The sequence below is a fragment of the Chiloscyllium plagiosum genome, unplaced genomic scaffold, assembly GCF_037043375.1.
Source record: "Chiloscyllium plagiosum isolate Xiang-an unplaced genomic scaffold, Cpla_swu_hap1 HiC_scaffold_4, whole genome shotgun sequence".
Lineage (NCBI taxonomy): Eukaryota > Metazoa > Chordata > Chondrichthyes > Orectolobiformes > Hemiscylliidae > Chiloscyllium > Chiloscyllium plagiosum.
Window position 1 is genome coordinate 8,279,412 of NW_028270142.1, and position 24,106 is coordinate 8,303,517.

At 38.9% G+C, this 24,106-nt stretch overlaps 1 protein-coding gene across 2 annotated transcripts in view; it reads right to left on the reverse strand.

Annotated features, from left to right (window-relative positions):
• Positions 1-24,106, reverse strand: part of arfgef1 (ARF guanine nucleotide exchange factor 1) — a 210,894-nt gene that overhangs the window by 162,054 nt on the left and 24,734 nt on the right. For both annotated transcript variants that reach the window (XM_043689241.2, XM_043689239.2), the window contains exon 2: positions 3,153-3,183. In XM_043689241.2, the coding sequence (XP_043545176.2) occupies positions 3,153-3,183 (31 nt within the window). The remainder of the gene's footprint in view (positions 1-3,152; positions 3,184-24,106) is intronic.

Consider the following 24,106-nt stretch of genomic DNA (forward strand, 5'->3'; position numbering starts at 1 on the left):
GGTGCAGACATCGGTGCATGCACAGAATGAAGCACACGAACCACTCCCCGATTGCAAACCAATTGGGCTATTGCCAACGGAGGTAAGTGTTCTCGAAAATACAATTCTCTAATGCTTTAGCAACATTAGAGCCAAATTGTGCTGCCGAAACGCAATTATCCCAGAACCACCTGTACCTAATGGTACGATGCCCAAGTAAAGAAGATTGAAAGCAGTAGAATAAATTCAGTCAACACAACAGAACAAAAGCACCACATCCAGTCAACCAGTGTATGAACTGGCATCCTGAAGTGGACTGACTCAAGGACTCTTTTGTTATTATCTACTTATTTTTTAATTCTGGGAAACCCGTGAAAACAAAGTATCATACATTACAGAAGGGATTCGTCAGCCCATCGAATATGGGCTGACATAAACTACTCTAAATCTACACCAGCCCCACCTAGCACTTGGCCCATTGCCTTGAATGTTATGACATTTCAAGTGCTCATCCAAGCCCTTTTTAAAAGTTGTGAGGTTTCTTGCCTCAACTACCCCATAGACATATTGATATTTGGAATGAGTCTTGTACTAATCTGGACCAAGAAACATTTAAATTGGTTCTCAAACTCTGTTCATAATGAAAATTAACATAGATTTTGAACAATTGAAGTGAATCACAAAATCTTACTAATTTGGAAATTAGATTAAAAGGCAGGTTCACAGATAAATAATGATGAACATTTCTTTTAAAAATCATAATTCTCTATCATTAAAGAATGGTGTTGTCGTAATGTAACTAGATTCAATCTTGTAGCCCAGGCTAATGTTCTGGCTGGATGAGTTCGAACTCCTCCACTGCAGATGGTGAAATTTAAATTGGAAAAAAAATCTGGACTGTAATAAAGTCAGTCTGAAGGTAATTATGTAACAATTGTTGATTGTCATAAAAATCTATCTAGTTCTCTAACATCCCTTTGGGAAGGAAATCTGCCATGCTTATCTGATCTAGCCTACATATGACTCCAGACCCGCTACACTATGGTTGACTCTGAACTGCCCTTATACATCTCATTCAAAATTGAAACTCATTGGGAAAAATTATTCAATCACAGCTAACCCTAATGAGGTTAAGGACAACGTAAAAGATAAGGCTTTGATTATTGACAAGAAGTATTTTGTGATGAATTGTACACTTTGCAAATGTTTCTGTTTCATGAGATATCTCATGAAATCCAGACTAAAGCCATTGAGAATGCTGGATGGGATGCAATTGGAATTCCTGGCCATGTAGTTATTAGGCATCTGAGAAATTAATATTCTAGGTGGAATGGTCATGGGGATGATAGCTTATAAAACAGATACTGGAGTTTCAAGTTACAGCTGCCTTCAGCGGTTGTGCACAAAGAATTTGCAAGGAAAGGCAGACAAAGCTCTCCACCAAGTGTTAAACAAAGAGCTGCAGATGCTGAAGATTTGAAACAACAAAATTGCTGGAGAAACTCAGCAGGTCTGGCAGCATCTGTGGAGTGAAAGCAAAGTTGATGTTTTGAGTCCAGACTCTTCTGACAAAGGGTCACTGGACTGGAAACATTAACTCTGCATTCGCTCCTCAGATGCTGCCAGACATGCTGAGTCTTTTTACCAAGAAGTCAGTTTTCTGTTCCGCACCAAGGTGCAAACAGATCTCAAGAAACTCTTGGGGAAACAATACATGATTGAGGCAAAAAAGCTTGAATCTTAAAAACAGTGCAAATTGCTCAGAAATACAAAAGAGCTGAGTGTTTATATCAGAGATAACCAGATCATGAATCAGATGTTGTTGGTTAATCAGTTAAAAAAACTCTCAAACCCATGCCATCAGGACTAACATGACCAAAGTGAAAGAAGATTCATAGACACGCACTTCGTCAGTGTTAACCATATTTAGGGATTTCAAACAGAATACACCTGTCAGCGAAAGCAATCTGTTGAATGTCAGAAGTGACAAATGATAGAGACTAAGTAAATATTTTATGCTTGCCTTCGCAGAGGAACACACAAAGCACAGAGCACAACTAAGCATATCAAGGATCTAAAAAGATGAAGGATGTAAAAAGCTAATTGATTTTAAAAATTAAGCGGAGTGTGTGTTCTGGAGAAATTGATGGAACTAAGTGTTGACAAAATCCAAATCCTGATAACCTACAGAGTTTTGAAAAAGGTGGCTGCAAAGACAGTGGATGCTTGGTGATGATATTCCAAACTTAGTAGATTCGGGAAAGGCTACATGAGGTTAGAAGGTAGTAGATCCAACTATTCAAGAAATGAGGGAGAGAGAGAATAATGGAAATTTCAAACCAGTTTGGCTGACAATATTCATCAAAATAAAAGCTGAAATTCATGATTAAGAAAACTGTGACAACATAATTGGGCACATTTAACATGATTTTAAGAATTCTCTTAGGGATGTAACAGCAAAGTGAAGAGAAACCAGTGGAAGGAATATATTTGGATTTCCAAAGACATTTGAAAAGCTCCCCCAAGAAAGGCTGTTGTATGACATTAATCCATCTTTTATCCTTATTAAAGGCAGAAAAGCAAGTTGAAATAAATAAAACAAAAGCAGAAAATGCTGTAAATAATCAGTAGGTCTGGCAGCAACTATCGAGAAAAAAAGAGCTAACAATCCAAGTTTTGACTCTTAATCAAAACTGGGAGAAGTTACAACACTATTAACACGGAGGAAATAAATTTGGAAGAAACAACTGAGATTACAGTTTGCAATTGTTAACTTAATGTTGAATCCAGAAGTCAGTAATGAGCTTTTGAGACATCTGCCCAAAGACTAATTTGTTCATTTCATGTACCACCACTTGCATAATCTCTGTTCTTTCTGGAGATTCTAAAAAAAGGACATCTTTCAACAATTATTCAAGATGGTCCCTTTGAAAATTGGAAAAAATGCAAATTATGATTTATCCAATCGTAAAGGAGAAAATCTCAAATGTAAGAGTATTTTTTAATGGTTGCATTTGTTTTGTACTTTGAAACTTTAATGTTACAGGCATGTAGAAGCCTTAGATCTTACATAATGGGAAATACCTTGCTTTGGAACTCTACTTTTAGATGCAATGAAAAAGTCTACAACAAATATCACAAATATTAAAAACTTTAAAGAAACAATAACTTACCTTTGTTTCTCAGTTTCTGATTTTATCTCCTCTGTTAAAAGAAAAAAAAAACAAATTCAATAAATATCAATATTTTATATGACATCAACCTCATTGCAAAGGATGACAAATACTTAAATCAATCCAAATTAAATCAACCATTCAGGTCAATGACTTTTCATCAGAATTGTTGAAAAAGATTAAATGGGTTTTAGGCAAGGGGTGTAAGGAACAAGAATAAATGGGACAAGAATAAAAGCAAGGTCTGTGATAGGCTGGCGGGACCTGCTATCACAAAGGAGAAATAATGCATTCCTGTAGAGTCAACTTTATTGAAAATTCCAAGAAAAAAAACACCGCAGATAAAGAAACAGTGCAATACGGCAGGAAAAGAGTTACGTCTTTGGTAAAAATGCCTGCACAATATTTCCAAAATGTTAAAACTGAAGAAAGAAAAGATAGAAGGAAGGACAATAGTCAAGAGAAAAACATGCCTATGACCAGTAAAACGCATAAATGTTTAAATTTGAATCATCCATGAATGCACTAGAGACTTCTCAAATTCAGCTTTCTGTATTTCTGCCATTATTGTAATACATTGCAGCTAAAATCCTCAGTTCTACTACAGTGATTTTCAAATTTCACTAAAAAGTCTGTGCTCTTATGGCCAATTGTCCATTTTTCAGACACTGTCAGCTCACTCAAGACTGCTTATAAATTGCAGCTCCAAGCATTTCTCACCCATCACTCCTGTCTACTGCCAGCAGACATGCAAACCTCTTGAACTAACTAAACATTGACCCTCACCTCCTCTTTGTCACCCTCATCCCACTGCTGGTAATTAAAATTATAGCCACTTAAGTCGCCTATTTTGTAATTCCCTCCCTCAAATAGTTTTACCTCTCCTCTTTCACGATCTTTCAAGAAATCATGATTTGGAGATGCCGGTGTTGGACAAAGTTAAAAATCACAATACCAGGTCATAGTCCACTTGGAAGCACACTAGTTTTCGGAGCGCAGTTCCTTCATCAGGTGGTTGTGGAGGACACAATTGTAAGGCACAGAATTTATAGCAAACGTTTACAGTGTGATGTAACTGAAATTATACATTGAAAAATATCTTGGTTGTCTGTTGAATCTTTCATTTGTTCGAATACCATGATAGTTTCACTTCTTTCATGTGTAAATCACAAAACGTTTTTTTAAAAGTTGCATTCTCAGGTTAATTGTAACAATTGGTGTTAGCTAGACAATATGCTGAAGGTGTTAGCCCCCTGTGTTCTCTGTCTGTGCCATGATGTTTAGATTGATTCTAATCTAAAAAGTGAGATAACAGAGTTTTACATGAATTCATGCAGTTTTTGAGCAAAGTACAATGTAACGCTGCAAGTGCAAATTCACCCCACAAACGTATATGTGTGCATGTGGGTCTTTGTATGCGTGTGTGTGTGTGTGTGCACGCGTGTGTCTGGGGTGGGGGGGTTGAGAGTGTCTGTGAGAGAGTGTATATGTGTGCGTGAGAGAGTAGAGTGGTCTAAGTCTCTGAGAGGTTGCATGTGTGAGTGTGTGTCTGTGTGTGCGCGCGCGCGTGTGTGTGCGCGCGCGCCCGTGTGCGTGCGTGTCCGTGTGTGCGCGCCCGTGTGTGCGTGCGTGTCCGTGTGCGTGTGCGTGTCCGTGTGCGTGTCCGTGTGCGTGTCCGTGTGCGTGTCCGTGTGCGTGTGCGTGTCCGTGTGTATGTATGTATAGTGCAATGGTGATCACCTGTAGTGCGACATGAATCCAAGGTCCGGTTGAGGCCCTCCCTATGGGTATAGAACTTAGCTATCAGCCTCTGCTCGGCCGCTTTTCACTGCTGCCTGTCCCGAAGTCCGCCTTGGAGGATGGTCACCTGAAGGTCTGAGGTTGAATGTCCTGGATCGCTGAACTGTTCCCCAATTCCCCAAGCTATAAATTCTGTGCCTTACACTTGTGTCCTCTACAACCACCTGATGAAGGAGCGGTGCTCCAAAAGCTATGTGTTTCCAATTAAACCTATTGGACTATGGGGGGGATCCAAGATGGCGGCAACCCAGCAAATCTGAGTCTATAGTGCTCCTCCCAAGACTTGGGCAAAGTGGGCCACCCACCCCCACCACACTCACCAAATCATTTCAAATAGCTGTTTAATATAATTAGTTGCTTAGTATTAAATTTAAACAATCTAATCTTTAGTAAAAATGACTAAAGGGAAGGGAGCCCACAGCTCTCAGCAAGCAGGAACCCCTCCCCCACCCTCTCCAGCTGCAGTAGAGGCGTCCGCAGCCGCCCCAGGGGACTTACCTACAGTGGCGAGCCTTGTGGAAATCATCTCCAAACTGGATGTGAAGATTGACGCTTTCATTGAAGAATCCCGAAGTCGATGGGATTTACTCTCGGCCGCGCTGCAAAGCACGACCGAGACATTAAAGAAATTGAGCGCCGAGTCGGAGGGGCGGAGCTAAAGGCCGCGACCTCCGAAACTACAGTGCAATCGGCCGTGGATCAGGTCCGGACTCTTGAACAGCGAATCCAGACCTTAGAGAATCACATTGACGAACTCGATAATCGAGGTCGCTGAAAAAACATTCGTTTGCTGGGCCTTCCCGAACGGGAAGAAGGCCAGCCTACAGTGTTCCTCGAGCAGTGGCTGCCACAGCTTTTAAATCTGGAGGCTGGATCAGGCCAGGTAAGGGTAGAATGGGCCTACTGGGTCGCAATACACGGGCCCGGCTCGAACCAGCGCCCCGCCCGGTCCTGTTCCGGCTGCAGAGCTATAGGGAGAGGCAGATACTCCTAGAAGCCTCAAGAAATCTTGGAAAAGATTCCCAAGCCATGATCTATAAAAGGATCCAAGATCATGTTATTCCAGGACTTTTCCCCAGCTCTGGTCCGAAAGAGGAAGGCATTCGATGAGGCGAAGAAGTGTTTAAGGGACTTAAATATTCAGTACTCCTTACGCTACCCAGCGACGCTGCTCTTTAACCATGAAGGATCCGTGTATAACTTTGGATCGCCAGAAAAGGCTAAGGAATTTTTGGACTCTCTTAGATAAATTGTAAGAGACAATGGATGTTGGTTTGCCTTTCCCCCACTCCGGTTTATATCCCCCCCCCCTTTTTCTCTTTTCTTACCTTACTGTTTAATATTATCTTGGGGGGTGGGGTGAGGGATTTATTTATTTGTTCTCTATTTAAGATTTTCTCCCCCCCTTGCGGTTGGTTGTTTTTTTATTATTCTATGTATGTATGTATATGTGTGTGTATATAAATAAGCCGGGGGGTTTAGTTAATGTTGGTGGGGGGAGGTGGTTACCTTATTCTATTTTACCTCTGTCTCTAGGAGCGGGGTTGTTTTCCCTTGCTATTCTTATTATTATATTTAATTATTATTGGTTGAGGTTGTAATTTTATAGTTATATATGTTTATACATGGTATTAATATTACCAAATATATCCAGGTGTGGGTGGGGGGGGTGGGGTAGGGTGCTCACTGTTAACTCTAGCTTTGTATTATATCTGAATTCTCCTCATCCTATTGAGGAGCGCCTGGGTCAAGGGTGGGGCATTGGTTGGGAGAGGCTACGATGGACCTTTGGAAAGGAAGTGATACCCCCTGGGAACAAGGGGGAAAATCTCCATTTAAATACGTTTTTTTTATTATTTAGAAATAGTTTTTTATTATACTGTTGTGAGTGTATTAGAGAGCCTTTATTTTTGTGAATTTTATATGCTCGGGATATTTTGGATAGGGTTTCCCCTCCAGAGGGGTCTCGGATTTGCCCGGATGATTATGGTTGATCAGTCGGTTAAGTAGTGCACCTGGAATGTCAAGGGGAGTAATTCGCCAGTCAAAAGAAAGAAAATATTATCAAATCTTAAGAAAGAAAGAGTTGATATAGCTCTCCTACAGGAGACACATCTGTTGGATAAAGAACACTTAAAATTATGACTGGGTGGATTTGATCAGGCCTCTTTTTCTTCTCTTAGCTCAAAAAGTAGGGGAGTTGTTATTCTTGTTCAGAAGAATTTCCCTTTCAAAATCCTAAATCAGATAAAAGACGAATCTGGACGATATATTTTAATTAAAGCCCTTATAAATGGAGAGGAATATGGGATTTTAAATTTGTACTGCCCCCCGGCACACCCCTTTAAATTTATAACGGAAGCCTTCTCAAAATTGATGACTTTTGATGCCCGTCATATAATTATAGGGGGAGACTTTAATTGTATTATGGATCCGGAAATAGATAGGATTCCCAAGAGTACTGCAGGAGTATCTCCCAGATCTAGACAATTGATGGATCTGAACAAAGAATTAGGATTAGTAGATGTATGGAGATGTCTTCATCCACAGGGCAGAGATTTTTCTTTTTACTCCAATCCACATAAATGCCATACCAGAATTGATATGTTTTTGCCCCCTCGATTTTTAAAAATTCCATATCATCCTGAAAAATAGGTAGTATAGCAATTTCTGACCATGCTGCTGTATATATGGAAACCAAGGCGAGGAACAATGGGACATCCCCTCGGCATTGGCGAATGGACCCCTTCCTAATGAAAGACAGTAAATTTGTAAAGTACTTCTCTCAAGAATTTAAAACTTTTTTAGAAATTAATTTAGGTACGACTAGCAACCCATCAATGATGTGGGAGACCATCAAAGCTTACGCGCGAGGTTTGATCATCTCCTACTCAGTGACCCAGAAAAAATTAAAGGAAGAACAACAGCATCTGCTCGAAGCACGCTTAAAAGCAGCTGAAACAGCATACGCTGACAGACCTTCCATTATTAAGTTGCAAAGGATTACGGCCCTTCGGACAGCTCTAAACACTACGCTTACCCAAACGGCTAAGAGGGAAATATTATTTGCAAAACAAAGGTTATATGAATTTGGCGACAAACCGGGTAGATAATTAGCATTTCTTGCAAAGAAAAAAAAGGCCCCTCAAACTATCACGTCTATCAAGGAAAGTATTTTGACTCATGATCATAAAAAGATTAATGCAACTTTAGAAAATTTTATTCTGATTTATATAAATCGCAGGATTGTGAAGACAGGACTAGGAGGATGCAATCATTTTTTTAAAATTTGACCTTTCCGGGCCTAACTCCGGAATAGGTATCGGTCTTAAATGCTCCCCTAGCAGTCCAAGAAATACTTGACGCAATCAGGCAACTTCAGAGCGGTAAGGCACCTGGCCCAGATGGTTTTCAAGCTGAATTCTATAAAGAATTTACAGAAATATTGGCTGGTCCACTTATGGACATGTATAACTACGCATATAGTCAGGGCTGTCTCCCGCCTTCGCTGAAAGAGGCAAATATCTCACTTATCCTTAAAAAAGGAAAGGATCCAGAAGATTGTACGTCATACAGACCAATATCCTTGCTAAATGTAGATTTTAAAATCCTTTCTAAAACATTAGCATTGAGACTAGAAAGGGTACTGCCACATATCATAAAGGAGGATCAGACGGGGTTTATTAAGGGCCGTAGATCATCCAATAATATTAGAAGGGTTTTGAATATGATTCAAGCCTGCCATCAGGGAAAGATACCAGGAGTAGTAGTTTCATTAGACGCGGAAAAGGCATTTGATAGGGTGGAATGCTCATATTTGTTTTACACATTGGAAAGGTTTGGCATTGGCAAGGTGTTTACCAAATGGGTCTCAACATTGTATAGTGATCCCAAAGCAGTTGTGGTTACCAATGGATTGGGTTCGGATAGCTTCAGTGTGGGTAGGGGCTGCCGTCAGGGATGTCCTCTCTCGCTATTTACGCTAATAATTGAACCACTAGCAGAAGCTATATGTGCTGATCCTAATATAACGACCCCGAGGATTGGTACAGGTAAACATAAAATTACCCTGTATGCAGATGATGTTCTTCTATTCCTCAGTAATACTCTGATGTCCGTATCTCGCTTAATCCAAGTTATTAATACATTTAGTGCATTCTTAGGCTATAAAATTAATTTCTCAAAATCGGAAGCTATGCCAATGGGTGGCCTTGCTATGATACTCCACTTAGTGGACGGATCCCATTTTCCCTATCGTTGGTCCCTGGAGGGTTTCTTATATTTAGGCATTTTTATTACCCCAGTATTTGGTCAGTTATACAAGGCTAACTTTGTGCATTTACTGGAAAGGATAAGGCAGGACCTCCAGCGATGGGGCAACCTTCCAATTTCCTGGCTGGGTAGAATAGCACTAATTAAAATGAATGTCCTGCCCCGTCTCCTATACCCTATGAGAATGCTTCCGGTGATGCTGCCGAGGCTGGCACTACGTAAATTATATGGCTGGTTGGGTTCCTTTATCTGGAATCATAGACGGCCCCTCATTAAGCTGAAGAAGCTACAGCTTCCACAGCCAAGGGGAGGATTGGACCCCAGATTTTAGGAAATATCAGTTAGGTTCCTTATTAAGTTACATAGCTGATTGGGTCTTGTTTGATCCACAATCAATCTGGCTGGACATCGAAGCTTCTCAAGTAAAATGCCCACTTATTAACCTTTTATTTTTAGACAAGAGGAAAATCATTACGGATCACTGTAAAAACCCTATAATACTAAATACAATTAAAGCTTGGAATATAATGCGGCAAAATGAGGGCAACTCACATAAAACATCCCCCTATGCGCCGATAGTGGGAGCATGGGGATTCCAACTGGGGTTTACAGATGCCACTTTTAAACTCTGGAGATCCAGGGGTATATCATGTCTAGGGGACCTATTTGAAGATGGGGTCCTGATATCTTTTGAACAGCTGCATCAGAAATTCGGATTACCTAATGGAGACCTCTATCGATACTTCCAAATTCGAGACTATATACAGAAGAAGACTACGTTATTAGATAGTCTTTATAAATCAGATAGAGAATGTAGAGTACTACGACCAATGGGGGTATCCTCCATCAGTACTATTTATCATTTACTACATGATGAAATATCGAGAGATATGGACAATCTGCTTAAAACATGGGATCAGGAATTGGGACTAGAAATCTCTATAGAAACGTGGAATGACATTTGGGAAAACGCCAGAAGAATCACCATCTGTAACAGAACTCAGGCTATCCAGCTGAAGATACTTCATAGAGCCCATATAGCACCGGATCGATTGGCAAAATTTAAGGCAGGGGCATCCCAAATGTAAAATAGAGGTGGGCACTCTTGTACATTGTCCATGGACCGGTCATAAAATCTGTATATACTGGACTAAAGTAGCAAGTGCCCTGACAGAAATTTTAGGAACGGAAATTAAAGTGGACCCCGTATCTCTCCTTTTGGGCTTTTCGAACTTATCCTCCCTGGACATGCATGGCAAGAGACTATTTTCTATTCTCTCTTTCTGTGCAAGGAAAAATATTTTGGTAAACTGGGTGGCTGAGGGCCCCCCTAGACTTTCAAATTGGCACAGATTAATTATGGAATGTATTCCCCTTGACTTCCTTAAAATATGGTGCACCGAAAGACCGAATTATTTCATAAAATATGGCAGCCCTTCTTGAATTATATGAATACAGATATTTCGGCTTTTATTTAATTGAGATTACGAACCTGGCTGGTCCGGGGCCCTTTGGGAGAGGAATCCTGCACGAATATGGGTTTTGTTACATTTGATGTTAACACATTCCGAGCACGTATCTCACTCCCCAATTTCTATGTTATCCACTGTTTTTTTTATTTGAATAATGTAAGAGACTTAAATATACATTCTGGTTAGTTGTAGGTTAGATTAGTAGTTAGTTGAGTTTTGGTTTTTTTTCTCGGTATTTTTCTTTTGTTAAATTTTGGTTATTATATATTTAAGATTTAATTGTATATCAATGTTTTTACTTGAGAGTTTTGTTTATTTTTGTAAACTTGTTAAAATGTTAAATTTCTAACAAAAATATCTATAAAAAAGAAACCTGTTGGACTATAACCTGGTGTTGTGAGATTTTTAATTTCATGAAATTGCAACACATTCAACATGTTTTTGACTCTATCGCCTAAGAACTTAACTTCTGGCCTAGAGTCCAATATTTTCAATTTGACGGAGATGCTTTGGGATTCTTTTCTTTGCAAACATTAAGAAATACATGTTGCGATAAATGTCTCTTAAGATTTTGCATGAATTATTGTAACGAAAGTCTGTTCAATATATTGATTCTTGTTTGTGAAGCCAAATTTCTCAGTAAACATCATGAAGTTACCTTTAACTGTGAAAGAAGCAGGTTCAAACCAATGTTACACAATGCTTTCAGAATTGATTTTGGTTTGCCATCGTCAGTTACCATGTACTAGAAGCAAAAGGAGGGATTCAAACATTTAAGTGTGTGCTAATTGCAATGAAGGTTCATGATTTGTTATCATTGTTTGTAGACTTGAGCTGGAATCATGCACTAATTGACATTTGATTTGTATTTCTATACTGGCGATCCCCGATTTACGAACTTCTGGCTTATGAACACTTGTAGTTTGTGAAGGAGATACCATTAAGACACATATCGATATTAATTTTAAAGATCGGTCATGTCAATATTTCTTCATGCTTATGAACAACTATTTGATAGTGTCCTGCATTGTGTTCCAACGTACATACAAATCGACTTGCAAACATAGTTAAGAATGAAACCCGTTTGCAATCCAGGGACTATCTGTATCATGTGTTAGGAAGGGGACAAACCATTTCAGTTAAATTTCTAAGATCTGAAAGTCATAACTGGTTACCTGAAATTTGCTTATCTGTATTTGAGAAAAAAAAACAAAAGTTGTAGCTTAGTGCTTTGGAAATCAAGGGTAGAAGAGAGGAAAAAAATGGTGCTGTTACGTGGCATTAAAGTACCCGATCATGTACAGTGACAGAGACAGAAACAAGTTCTTTCAGGAAGACAGATCCATTCAGAAGGTCAATGTTCTATCAGAGAAGAGGCCTATAGTTGCAGCAGTACAGTTTAATAGTCTCCAAAACAGTCAGATCAGAAAAGAAGCTGAGTGAGTTAATGTCACAGCGAGAAAAAAAACTCAATAAACAGAACTGTGTGGAAAAGGAGTCTAAGGAGCCCATATTAAGTAGTAACTAAGCAGTGTTAACAACCTGTTTAAGCTCCACAGGAGATAGCATCAAGTGAATGCAGGACGCTGAATAAGAAATTTGTATTTGCTCCCACTGAACAAGGGACTTGCAAGTAGAAACTGGGTGACTCTTCATTGAAACAGCTTTAATACAAATATCAGAATAAAAAATTCTCTAAATTCAATCAGTTCTTGCATTATGTAAAACAGTTCATTCTGTTTTGTCTTTTTTAAGGTAATAAATAATGAACTTTTTTTAAAAAGTAGTTTATTGATAGGTTCATACTGAATATTTTCAGTAACTGATCACAACAGGAAACAAATTGCAAAAATAAAACTTACGGTTTATCAATCCAGGTTTTCACTTTGGGATTGAATTTGGCCAAAATGACTCTCAACTGAGACAATAACATTCTTCTTATTTATTGCTGAGTTTATGGTAGTCTGTAGAGTATAGACTCCTTCGTGCCTAAGAGGATTTTACTGCGGCACAAGCATCAAGATTTCCTGTGCAAGGTTCCTGGTTTGCCTCGAACAAATTTAGCAAGGACCAACTTGCCATTTGATAAATGGGAATTGTCAGACGGAACTGGTGGGCAGATTTATTTCCCATCCAACATCCAAAGGACATCTGCTTGTAGATCTTGAAAAGTTGCTCAAAACAAACAGGTACCAAGCTGGAAGATAACAGTAGATCGATCCAAGAGGTCACCATAGAATAGCAATTGGGAGAAACGTGGATAGTTTCAACTACCTTGTGGGTTTCCATCAATTGGCAGATATGTAAGGGAATGATGTCTGCAAGGACAGAAATCCAGGAGATGGAAGGGTTTTCAGCTGCATAACAGATATAAAATTACCCCAGCAAAGTATATGATGTTCATGAGAGTGCAAAATTTTGCTTTGAAGTAAACAGAGTTCTTCCAATTCCTCTGAGATATTAAGAAACTCAAATACTTGAATCACAGTTATCCACCAAGGAAGCAGTTTTTTTTATATTACAGTTAGTCGTCTTACTATTCCAGATGGTCTTAATCTGGAATTATATTGTACAGATTTGTTATTTCAATTCAGACGTATTTGATGAAGTGAAAGATGCAAATGTTTTTCTGAAACCTAAAAGTCAGGATGATGGTGCCATGGAAGGAGATGCTGTTGTTGTGTCACTAGTCTTACCAGACCATAGGGGCTGCTCTCTCATTACAGAGAGAAGCAACTGGTGTGACTTAACCTGAGGTTAAGGTTGGGTGAGGGAAGAGGGTGAGAAGGAAAGTCCTTCATGGCAATCTCACACCGCTGACGGGAATTCAGCCCACGCTGTTGGTGTCACACTGCTTTGTAAACCAACAATCCAACCAACTGATCTAAACTGGCTTCCAAGGAGATGCTCTAACAAAACAAGTATTAAATAAGAAACATGAATGTTCATAGTTGGAATTGGAGTTCACACTTGGGACTGAAATGAAACTTCTTCACAAAATGTTTGAATCTTTAAACCTGCTTATTCCAGAAGCTTGTGGATGCACTATCATGGAACATATTTAAAGCTGAAACAAATAGATTAACATTCAACATGCCTAGTATGTAGGAATTCAGAGACACTGGGATGTTTTAAAACACTTGAACGATGTCTTCACCATCATTCACTCAAACAGCACTTCCAGATTTCCTTGGCTAAGAGGCAACACACTTGACAGAAGAACTTGATCTCTTTTTATATGGTAAAGATTTAACTCTTCAATTAAAAAGTATGAGGAAATGCAATTGATGGTGTTCCACCAATTACTTGAGAAAGGCAGTCCTAAACAACAAACACAGTTGTCATCAGTTTCAAAGTTATTTGTATTGTCGTGCTCACAATACTAATGTAATGCAAAACAACATATTTGTCAATATTTACGATAAACTGTTAACCATCCTTCTAGCTACGATTGCTCAGGGTTCTCTGGCCTTCGGTCCTGTTTCTGTCTCCTTGAAACTTGCTGTTCTCATCCCTCTCTTTATAAAGAAACCCATAAAATAGTGGAAACTACAGATCCCATCCGTAACTTCCCTTTCTTTTCCAAAATCCTTAAACATGCTTTCACCCCCCAAATCTGTAGTCCTCTTCCCTGGAACTCTCCAACCTATAGGACAGAAACTGCTTTCATCTAAAGTTACAAAAGACATTCTACAAGTCTATGATAAAGGTAAGCTCTCCCTCCCTTGTCATTCATGACCATGTCTGCAGCCTTTGACAGTTTAACTCTTCCTGATGAAGAGCTCATGTTTGAAACGTCGACTCTCCAACTCCTCGGATGCTGTCTGACTGGCTGTGATTTTCCAGCACCACATTGTTTGACTCATACTCCTTCAACGCTTCCCCAACATCTTCCAGTTCATGGGACTGTAATCATTTGAATCATAGAATCCAAACAGTGTGTAAGCAGGTCATTCGGCCCAACAATTCCACACTAAACCTCCGAAAAGCATCCCTTCCTGAACCACTCCTCTATCCTATCCCATAAAGCTGCATTTCCCATGGCTAATCCAGCTAGCCTGCATATCCCTGAAACCTAGGGAACAATTCAGCATGGCCAATCCATCTAGTCTACACACCTTTGGACTGGGGGAGGAATTTGGAGCACACAGAGGAAACCCACGCAGACACGGGGAGAATGTGCAAACGCCACACTGACAGTCACCCGAGAGTGGATTCTAACTTGGGTCCCTGGCGCTGAGGCAGCAGTGCTAACCACTGGGCCACCGTGCCACCATTTGGTTCCATACTTTTCACCAGCTCCATGCACCACCATTCCTCTAAGATTTTCACTGTTCCCAAGTTACTGGATACTACATTGACACTAATTGTAATAATGGAAAGACCCAAGGAATGAGATAGAATAATTGATCCCTGCAGGAGGACTGAAGAAACTAGCCATACAGTGGTGTTATTTAGCCAGCATGTTTCTGCCTCCAGGTAATTTCAGAATTTGATGGTTGGATGGTGACCCAAGTAAGACCTTTAAAAGGGCCAAAAGAAACCTGAATTTTCCAACTGGCAATCAGACTTCCCATAGCAGCCAGAACATGGAGTCAGTCTCTTGGCAGCAGACGTGGAGGGGGGAGTTGGTAGTGCTCCAGTCCCAAGGGGATACCTCTCTGCTAATCCATCAAGCTGCCAAGCCACAACTATGGCCATTAGCCATCTCATGAAAGGATTGCCACTACATGAAAATGGTCTAGATACTCTGGGCTTTTTAAAAGATTAAAAAATCTTATTCAGAAATTTAATCACAAGGCACTCTCTTATTTTACACATTTCATGAGCAAATACCATCTCATTCAATCAGGTGGTCATGTAGCTTATGGATCCTCCAATCTTGGGAGCTCAACCAGCATCCAGTAATACCCCACATACTCCTGAATGTATTTCCCCAACAATTTGTAGTGTGATTTCTGAGATTAACCACACCTGCAAGGTTCGAGAATTTGCTGTCAGATTAACCCTGCAATGCTGGCAAGGAATGCTAGCCTCACCACTATTACATACTATAACATCTGAATCAAGTCAATGCAAACCACTGATGCTGTAATTCAAGACAGAAATGGGAATTATATCCCTGCAGTCACAGCTGTCCTTTCAAGTATACATCTATACTATACTTGAAAGAAATACAGAAAAGAAAACACCACCAAAATGGCAAATGAAAAACAAAATCTCAAAAGCAGAGCATATGAAGCACAAAATGAAAGCTACATGCATAGTGACCGTAAACCATTAATGCTTGTACAGCACACATTCCAGCGGTCCAATTGTCTGCTAGACCACTCAACGGAAAGGATGTTAGTTCATTATTTATGAATTTAGCTCATCCATGGTAACAATGTCATTGAATACCAATACAGAGAAAAGTCACCTGCAATAACTTAGTTTAATAATTAAAATTAATTGCCAAGTGGTTTCAAGTAGGTAGACAGCCACCATTTTTATAGTATTAATTCAGAGTGCTATCCTTCATCTATTATCTCCAGAAGACAAACTTAAGATAACCAGCATATTAGCAGGGCAAATGATTGAATATGCCCACTCGTGCAGATCTTTTGCAGACTCATCAACTATCTACTGAAAGCTCCATGATAGCTTTCCAATGCAATAGTAATGTTAAAGAATTAACAAACATGACAGATTTATATTTAGGTTTGATTAGTTTTCACTATTCTGCAATTATTGCATAAAAGGCAAGTTTCTAATACTTTATCTTTTGGGTAAAAGGCAGAGGTTTAAAGTTCAAACTCTTGATTTGTGCCTTGTAGATGGTAGATAGGCTTTGTGGAGACAGGAGGTGAGCTCCTTTCTGCAGGATTCTGAGTTTCTGACCAGCTCTCTGTACTGAAGTATTTATAGGGCTAGTCCAGTTCAGTTTCTCATCAATAGTAATACGCAGGTTGTGGATAGTATGACACTCAAGCTTATCCATCAGAGAATACTGTTGCTGAAAATGCCTCATGACTTTAGATTAAATACAGGTGAGGACCAAAGACAAATTTCAATTCAAACAGAATACCACTACAGGAGTAAACAATACGTGCTACAAGTGCAAGATAACAATGGCAAATTTAAGACCAACTTGAGCCAAGAAATGAGTAGACTAAGTTGCAGGAACTAATAGAATGAACCCGTGCAGAAATGTGTAAAACAAAAGTCTTCTCCAATGCATGCGGAAACAGTAAAACAGCGATACCTAATACAGGTTGTTCTGCTATAACGCATGTTTTGTTAATATAAACTTGCTATATTACGATTGCCAAATTGGGGACATTGTTTCTAAAGCACAGTCAATTAAACCATGTACTGGTTGTAACTTGATTACATTGCTAACACTTTGAAGCGGTTTCTAAAGCATGATTTTTCTATAATGCGGAGTTGTACAAGAATGCAACCATCACATTGAAACTCCCTGTAGAAAAATCAGAAGTGATGAGCAATTTATATTTATCATTTAAATGATTGACAGTAAACTGCAAAATATATGTCATGATGATCTCCATGGTCCAATTTGGTACTTAAGTGGTCTGGCAAGCAGAACAAACTCTCCACAACCGAAATCTTATAGCAATGCAGAACATTAATACCTCAAAAATTCCATTTTAAATTCAATGCTTTAAACATATTCAACATATTAAAAATATTGAAAACGTACACAGCTATAAAGACAGGTCTCCTCCGCACTGAAATGCATACCATTTTCTACATTTTGAAGCCAGCCCATAATAAAATATAACTAGTGTGATTAACAATGGGACATGATTTCATTAGTGTAAAATACATGTCCTTTTATAAAATAAAATTGAACTAACTTGACAAGATTTTTATTCGACGATAATCAAAATATAAAATCTTTAAAGTCTTTCATTATATTTTTCTACAAACTAACAGTTGTTGGCAAGGTAATGGCCTAGTAGCATAATTCGCTAGAGTATTAATCTAGAAATACAGCTAGTGTTCTGAAGACCCGGGTTCAAATGACAGATGGTGGAATTTGAATTCAACAAAGAATTTGATATGAAGGGATTAATGATGACCATGAAACCATTGTCGGTTGTTGGAAAAACCCCCCTGTTTCGCTAATGGTCTAAAATCTGTATTCCTTACCTGGTCTGACCTACATGTGACTCCAGACCAAAGCAACATAATTGATTCTCAACTGTCCCCTGGGCAATAAATGATGGACCTGGCCAACAATGCTCACATCCTATGAATGATATTTTTAAAAACTGTCTAAATAGCAGATTAAGTAGTATTACCTGCTTACTCAACTATTACTTAATTAATGCTGCTGCTGTAATTAGCTAGAAACTGCGAATGTTTAATTATTTTCAAAGTTGGCTGTGGTCACTAACCTACTAATGAAGCATTTATTGATACTTTAACTGGAATTTTAGAAATAGAAGCAGATACCAACTACATTGAAACCTGCTCTCTCACTCAAAACAATTGTGGACGCTCAACAGTGCTAGCGAATGCATGTGCTCTTTGTTCTCCAAAAATTAGTTATAAACACAGACTGAAAATTAACCTTTTCCACCATCCACAACTATTGTACAAATAGTGGTCTTTTGTCCATGACTTAGCTGATTAAGGTAAGAAAAAAATTAAGAAAAGGAATGCTCCAATTTTATTTTCCAGACTAATTTGAGTTAACCGTAGGGATTACAAGGGGGGTCAGTTGTGAGACATACCATAATTAGTAGGTGACTGACATTTACATCTGGATCCTTTCCCATACACCGCTCTCCCCTCCCCCCCTTCACTCTGTGGGCTACTACAGTGTAAACTTTCAGTACACCATGGAAATTGGGTTGGAGGTCCCCTTCACAAGGATGCCGCTCACTTTGAATGACAGTCTATTTTACAACACATGGAGAGTAGCGGAACTGCAATTACCCAGCAAAATTCCAGAAACATTTCTGGATATTCCAGTTTGAGCTCATCAACTGTAAATTATGTACACCTGAATTAGTTATCAAAGGCAAGAGAATCAACTGTCATGGTGCCTAAAATAAAGAAAGATTACTCAGTGAGTTTTAAGATTTGTAGCTCAGGTTGAGGTTCTGGATGTAGGTTTGCTTGCTGAGCTGGGAGGCTCATTTTCAGATGTTTTGTCACCAAACTAGGAACATCTTCAATGAACGTCCGGACGAAGCACTGTTGATGATTCCTGCTATTTATGTGTTTGGGTTTCTTTGGGTTGGTGATGTTATTTCCTATGGTGATGTCATTACCTGTTCTTTTTTTCAGGAGGTGGTAAATGACAGTAGTTTTTACTTATTGCAATGTTTGCACAACAAGCACAACTAACCACAAAACGACATGATTATCTCTCACTAATATCCTTACTTACAGATATGGAAGGACACCACTTCAGCTGGGACAACACATCCATCCGAGGACAAGTCAAACAGAGACACGCACGAGAACCTCTAGAAGCATGGCATTCTAACTGGAACCCTATCAACAAACACATGACTTGGACTCGATTTACCACCCCCTGAGAAAAAGAACAGTGAATGCCATCACCATAGGAAATGACACCACCACAGGAAATGACATCCCCAACTCAAGAAACCCAAACACAAATAGAAAGCAGGAATCATCAGCAGTGTTGCATCCGGAGGCTCACTGAAGATGTTACCTAGTATAGTGACGAAACATCTGAAAATGAAGCTTGCAGCTCAGCGAGCAAACCTACATCCAAAAAATTATTCAACTTATATATTTTACACTTTTTTTACTTTGCTTCTATCAATAGTGAGGTTAATTTTGGCATCAGCTACAGGTCATGTTTCCTTTATCTGCGTATTCAAAAACTGAAAAGACCTAAAAATCGAAGGTTCTTTTTAAAAGTTGGTCCCAAATGAATCTGAAGACACACCAAGTTTGGAAAAAAATCTTTGTTTTAGATCTGTTCATTCTAAAATGATATTTACTGACCTTATCAAATCACAAATAAATGCAATGGTGTCAAGTATGTAGTGAATGTTCCACATAATTATGCTGAAGTGATACTAGAAATGGAGGAGAGTCAGAACAGAAGTCTATTTATTATGGTTAAAGTAATACAATGAAATACAACTACGGAGAAACCTCGATTATCCGAATGACACGAGCACAGAGTATTTTGTTCGGACAACACAGCTCAGCTAAGCATCAGGACCTGGCGATCGTGTTCGGATAATCCAATGCTGGGTAATCGAGGTTCCTCTGTATTAGCAATTTGAGAATCAATCAAAATTGAAAATTCCAAATTTAACTTTCCAGTAAATCTGAAAGGATAATATAGAGTTGCTTAAAACATTGTATGGAATATTAGGTTATACCCTAGAAAGCCATCAAGATGACCTACAAAAGCAACCATAGATCAGGAAAAACATCTTTGGCTAAACGCGCCGTTAATTTCGAGGACACACCACCTGTAACGCAACATTAGTACCCAGACGAGTTAGCCTAATTGAAGGATGACAGCACATTTATGACAGACAATGACAGCAGTGAACTGAGTAACAGTTGCTGCAGCTCACCTATTGGAAGGATGGTGAAACCAAGTAACTCACAATCAATGCATGTAAAGTTAGTACAGTAATGAAAGCAGGTTCACGGCTTTCATGATTGGAGTATTATATTGAAGTGATTGGACAAGTATAATTTGTTTTAAAAATGCAATAATTGAAGGGATATTGGCAAATTCCATTAAATCATGCAGCCAAAGGAATACCCTGATAAATAAATGTAAAATTATGATGTTCAGAATGGAAAATGCAACAACAGCATTTTAAGGACTAACCAACAAGATCACCAAAGAATTATGCAATTGTGGGAAGAATATTTGCAACACTTGAATGAATATCTTGCTTGGTTAAAGCCAACTTAGTCAGAAACTCAGCTGAAAATCAATTTGCCAAAGCAAACCTAACTTTTTTGAGCTACTGTGGAACAAGGACAAGTAGGACCCAAATAAGCAAAATTAAGAGCTTTCTTGGAGATTCCAGTTCCTAAGACAAAACAAGAAAATTTGCCAATTAATCGATGAGTGGACCTTTTTGGAGGCTCATACTGAATTTCAACACAGTGATAGTCCCTTAGATAAGTTGGTGAAAGGAAATAAATTTAAATAGCTACAAGAATGTCAGAGTGTCTTTGACTGCTTGAATACTGTACTGACAACTGCACCATTTCAGGAATACCAGATTACACAAAGCCAATTAAACCGTATTGATGTCAGCAATGTTGATGTCAATGCAGCTTTATTGCAGTAAGATATAAATCAAGCAACCATCATTTATTTTTCACACAAGTTTAATGCATGCCAATGGAAATATTCAACACTGGGAAGACAGTCACTGAGTTTGATATTTGCTCTGCAATATTTTTAAATCTAACAACTCTGCAGACAATGTTATTTATACAGACCACGATCCATTAACTTTCTGAGCAATACTGCGTTATAAAAATCTGACATTTCCTTGAATTTGCAAATCATTCACAGTGGGAAAAGAAAATATCATAGCAATATTCTCCACTAGTTGGGATGGGCGCATCTCTAACAATGCATTAGTAGTCCAACGTCATGTCCATTTTGTAATAAACCGTCAGTACCTAAAATGACTGATGTCCATTCATGGATAGCTTTTTTCCCCCAAAAAAAACTGAATGATTCAACTTATGGAAATTTGACAACAGAATTATCTGGAGCAATGTTAAAATGTTGTAAATAATGTTTGCATTTGGATTATTTATTTGATTTTCAATTGTGCTATTCACATTTAATTTGAAAGACCAATACATTTTGCATAAAAGGTATGGAAGTTGCCTTGGTGGCACCTGTGGTAATTATGTTTTGAGTTTAAAAACTCCTGCATACGCTGCATGTACCATAGTAGGGCTGCACATGCAAACATTCCTAACGAAAATTTCAATGTTGTAAATGTCACTTAACTATTCCTTGGCATCGTGTAGCAGTGCTCTAACGATAATTCAAACAGTTCCATTAACCAGCAATGAATCTGCATCACATCACCAGATAGTTCCATAGCTTTCCAATCCACTGTATTTCCTCTGTTCAGTGGGTGAGTAAAACATTTAACAAATAGTGAAAAGTCATTTGCCTGAAAACTCACCACCACTTCTCCTCCTCATTTCCCAATCTTATTATGACTACATCTCAGTCCATAGAAATTTCCTCAGTTTCCTACTTCATCTGTCCCCACAGCCATATTTTACAAACTGGACGACATTCCAACCCTGTTAGACCCTTTGCACTATCTTCCAAACAGCCATATTCCAGATTGTTACCTACCCGGTCTGATCTACTTTTTCAGTGTTTCAAAGAGGAGTCTTTAATGTGGTGATTCTCAAACTGTTTTCTCTACAAGAGTAGCCCAGATAAACTACTTTAGAGCGTATTTTGAGCAGAAGTATAGTTGAAAGCAAATAGTTCACTCTTGACATTCAGTCTTAGATTGACCACCCACAAACTGATTAGAGCTCATTGAAATGCATGATGGGAAGGTGAGAACAATGGCCAATAGCTATGAATAGCCATTCAAAAAGACATTTAGCTCGAGCACAAGGATGTTCCATTCTTATTTCCAGCATACAAAAAGTTATTCCGCTCAAAATATGAGAAAAGCAGCTTGGCAACCAGACACTCCAGGGACTTTAAAAATTTCAGAAGAAACCAGTTGATATTCTGCTGTGAAAGAAGAACATTGTTTCATTTGCAAAGGATCAGCTTGTTTCTGAGACTTTATTATTTTGCCTGCTCATGGAATCAGCAAAGCAAAACATTTTATCATAAATACAAAACCACATTGTAGCACACAAGAACAGTAAGAAACAGGAGCAGGAGTAAATCATAGGCTCATCAAGCCTACTTCACCATTTAATATGATCAGGGTAGATCTTGAGCTTGAACTCACTTTCCTACAGGCTGCCCATCTGTTGATTTTGTCTTCCCCAACCTCATTATTATTCATACACCAACTAATAAATTAAGTTAGTAGCTTTAGTTAAAATTGTCTTATGTGATGCACTATCACATCTAAAAACTAAATGGAACCTTATTCAGTTGCAACATGGAGCAATTACCACACAAGCTTTCTTGTTCATTTCCCCAGGTGCTTTAGTAAATGCTTACTTTAATCTCAAGGCAAAGATGAACACATGAAAACGCTGGAAGTCAAAAGTCAATGTTAACAGTAATATAAGATACAAAAGCCAAAGTAATCTAGAGAGATGATTTTAAAAACACAGTGCTTTCAGAATGTTGAGTACTTTCAGAGAAATAGGTCAGTCAAAGGGGGTCATACTATCAGAGTCACTACATAAAAGAGGGTATGCTAGTATGATTGCCAGCTGGCAAAAAATGTGGCCAACAAAATATGTTCGTGCTTGAAACTTCTACTTGCACTGATAGGGTAGGCATCAACACGAGTGTTGTATTTTCAAAATAAAAACACAGCTGAACTTTTTACTAATTTACTCAATTTTTCATGTAATAACATAAGTATGTCTTCTTAAATGAGCAATTCCCAAATTGTACATTGTGACCCCAAAGGGCTGCAGGAACAGTTTGGGATTATGAGCTCCCTTCTCCTCCAGAACTGCAATGGGGACAGTGGAGAGGAGACACTGTAGAGACAAACCTGGATCCACAGGATTGATGTGGTCAAACAACAAAGAGATGGATGGTGAATCCAAAGTACCCCTTAACCATGGGAAGCATTTCTGTAGGCAAGAGCCACATAGCCTGGCACATTTACACGCTGACTTGATATAGGCATGAATTCTGTGCAGGGAAAGGTCAAATGGCTGATCTAGGAATAGACAGCTTAAACTCTACTGTGTTTCCGCTTGTCTGCCTGTCCTACAAGCCCCTTTGCTGTTTCACAAGTCATAGCAACTAGACCAAAGGAGATGGCAACGGGTGGCAGTGGGGACTGGGCTTGGTGGTTTGTAATGGAAGAGAGGCTGACTCGTGTAGGATTGGGAAAAAGAAGCTGATTTCCCTGTGTAAAAGGGAACTGAAGAGCTGTACTGTGTGGGGAAGTGAAGGGAGCGACATTACCCAGAAGTGGGCTAAAACCTAGCACGATTACAAAAAACATTTTTACAAACTACTTTAAAAAATTATTTTCATATGATACATTACTGTAGATGTTGGTATAAAGGTCATAGAATGTGAATTGCTGACTTAGGTGGTTACCATCTTTGCCATTTACCACACAGAATCGGCTTTGTGTGGGCCTGTCTTAAATTCACGCATGTCTTTTCAACACAGCTCTTATTGCCTGTGTTCTCTTGCTTCTAGTTACAACCTACCAGTCAGCAAATCAACTACTCATGGAATGA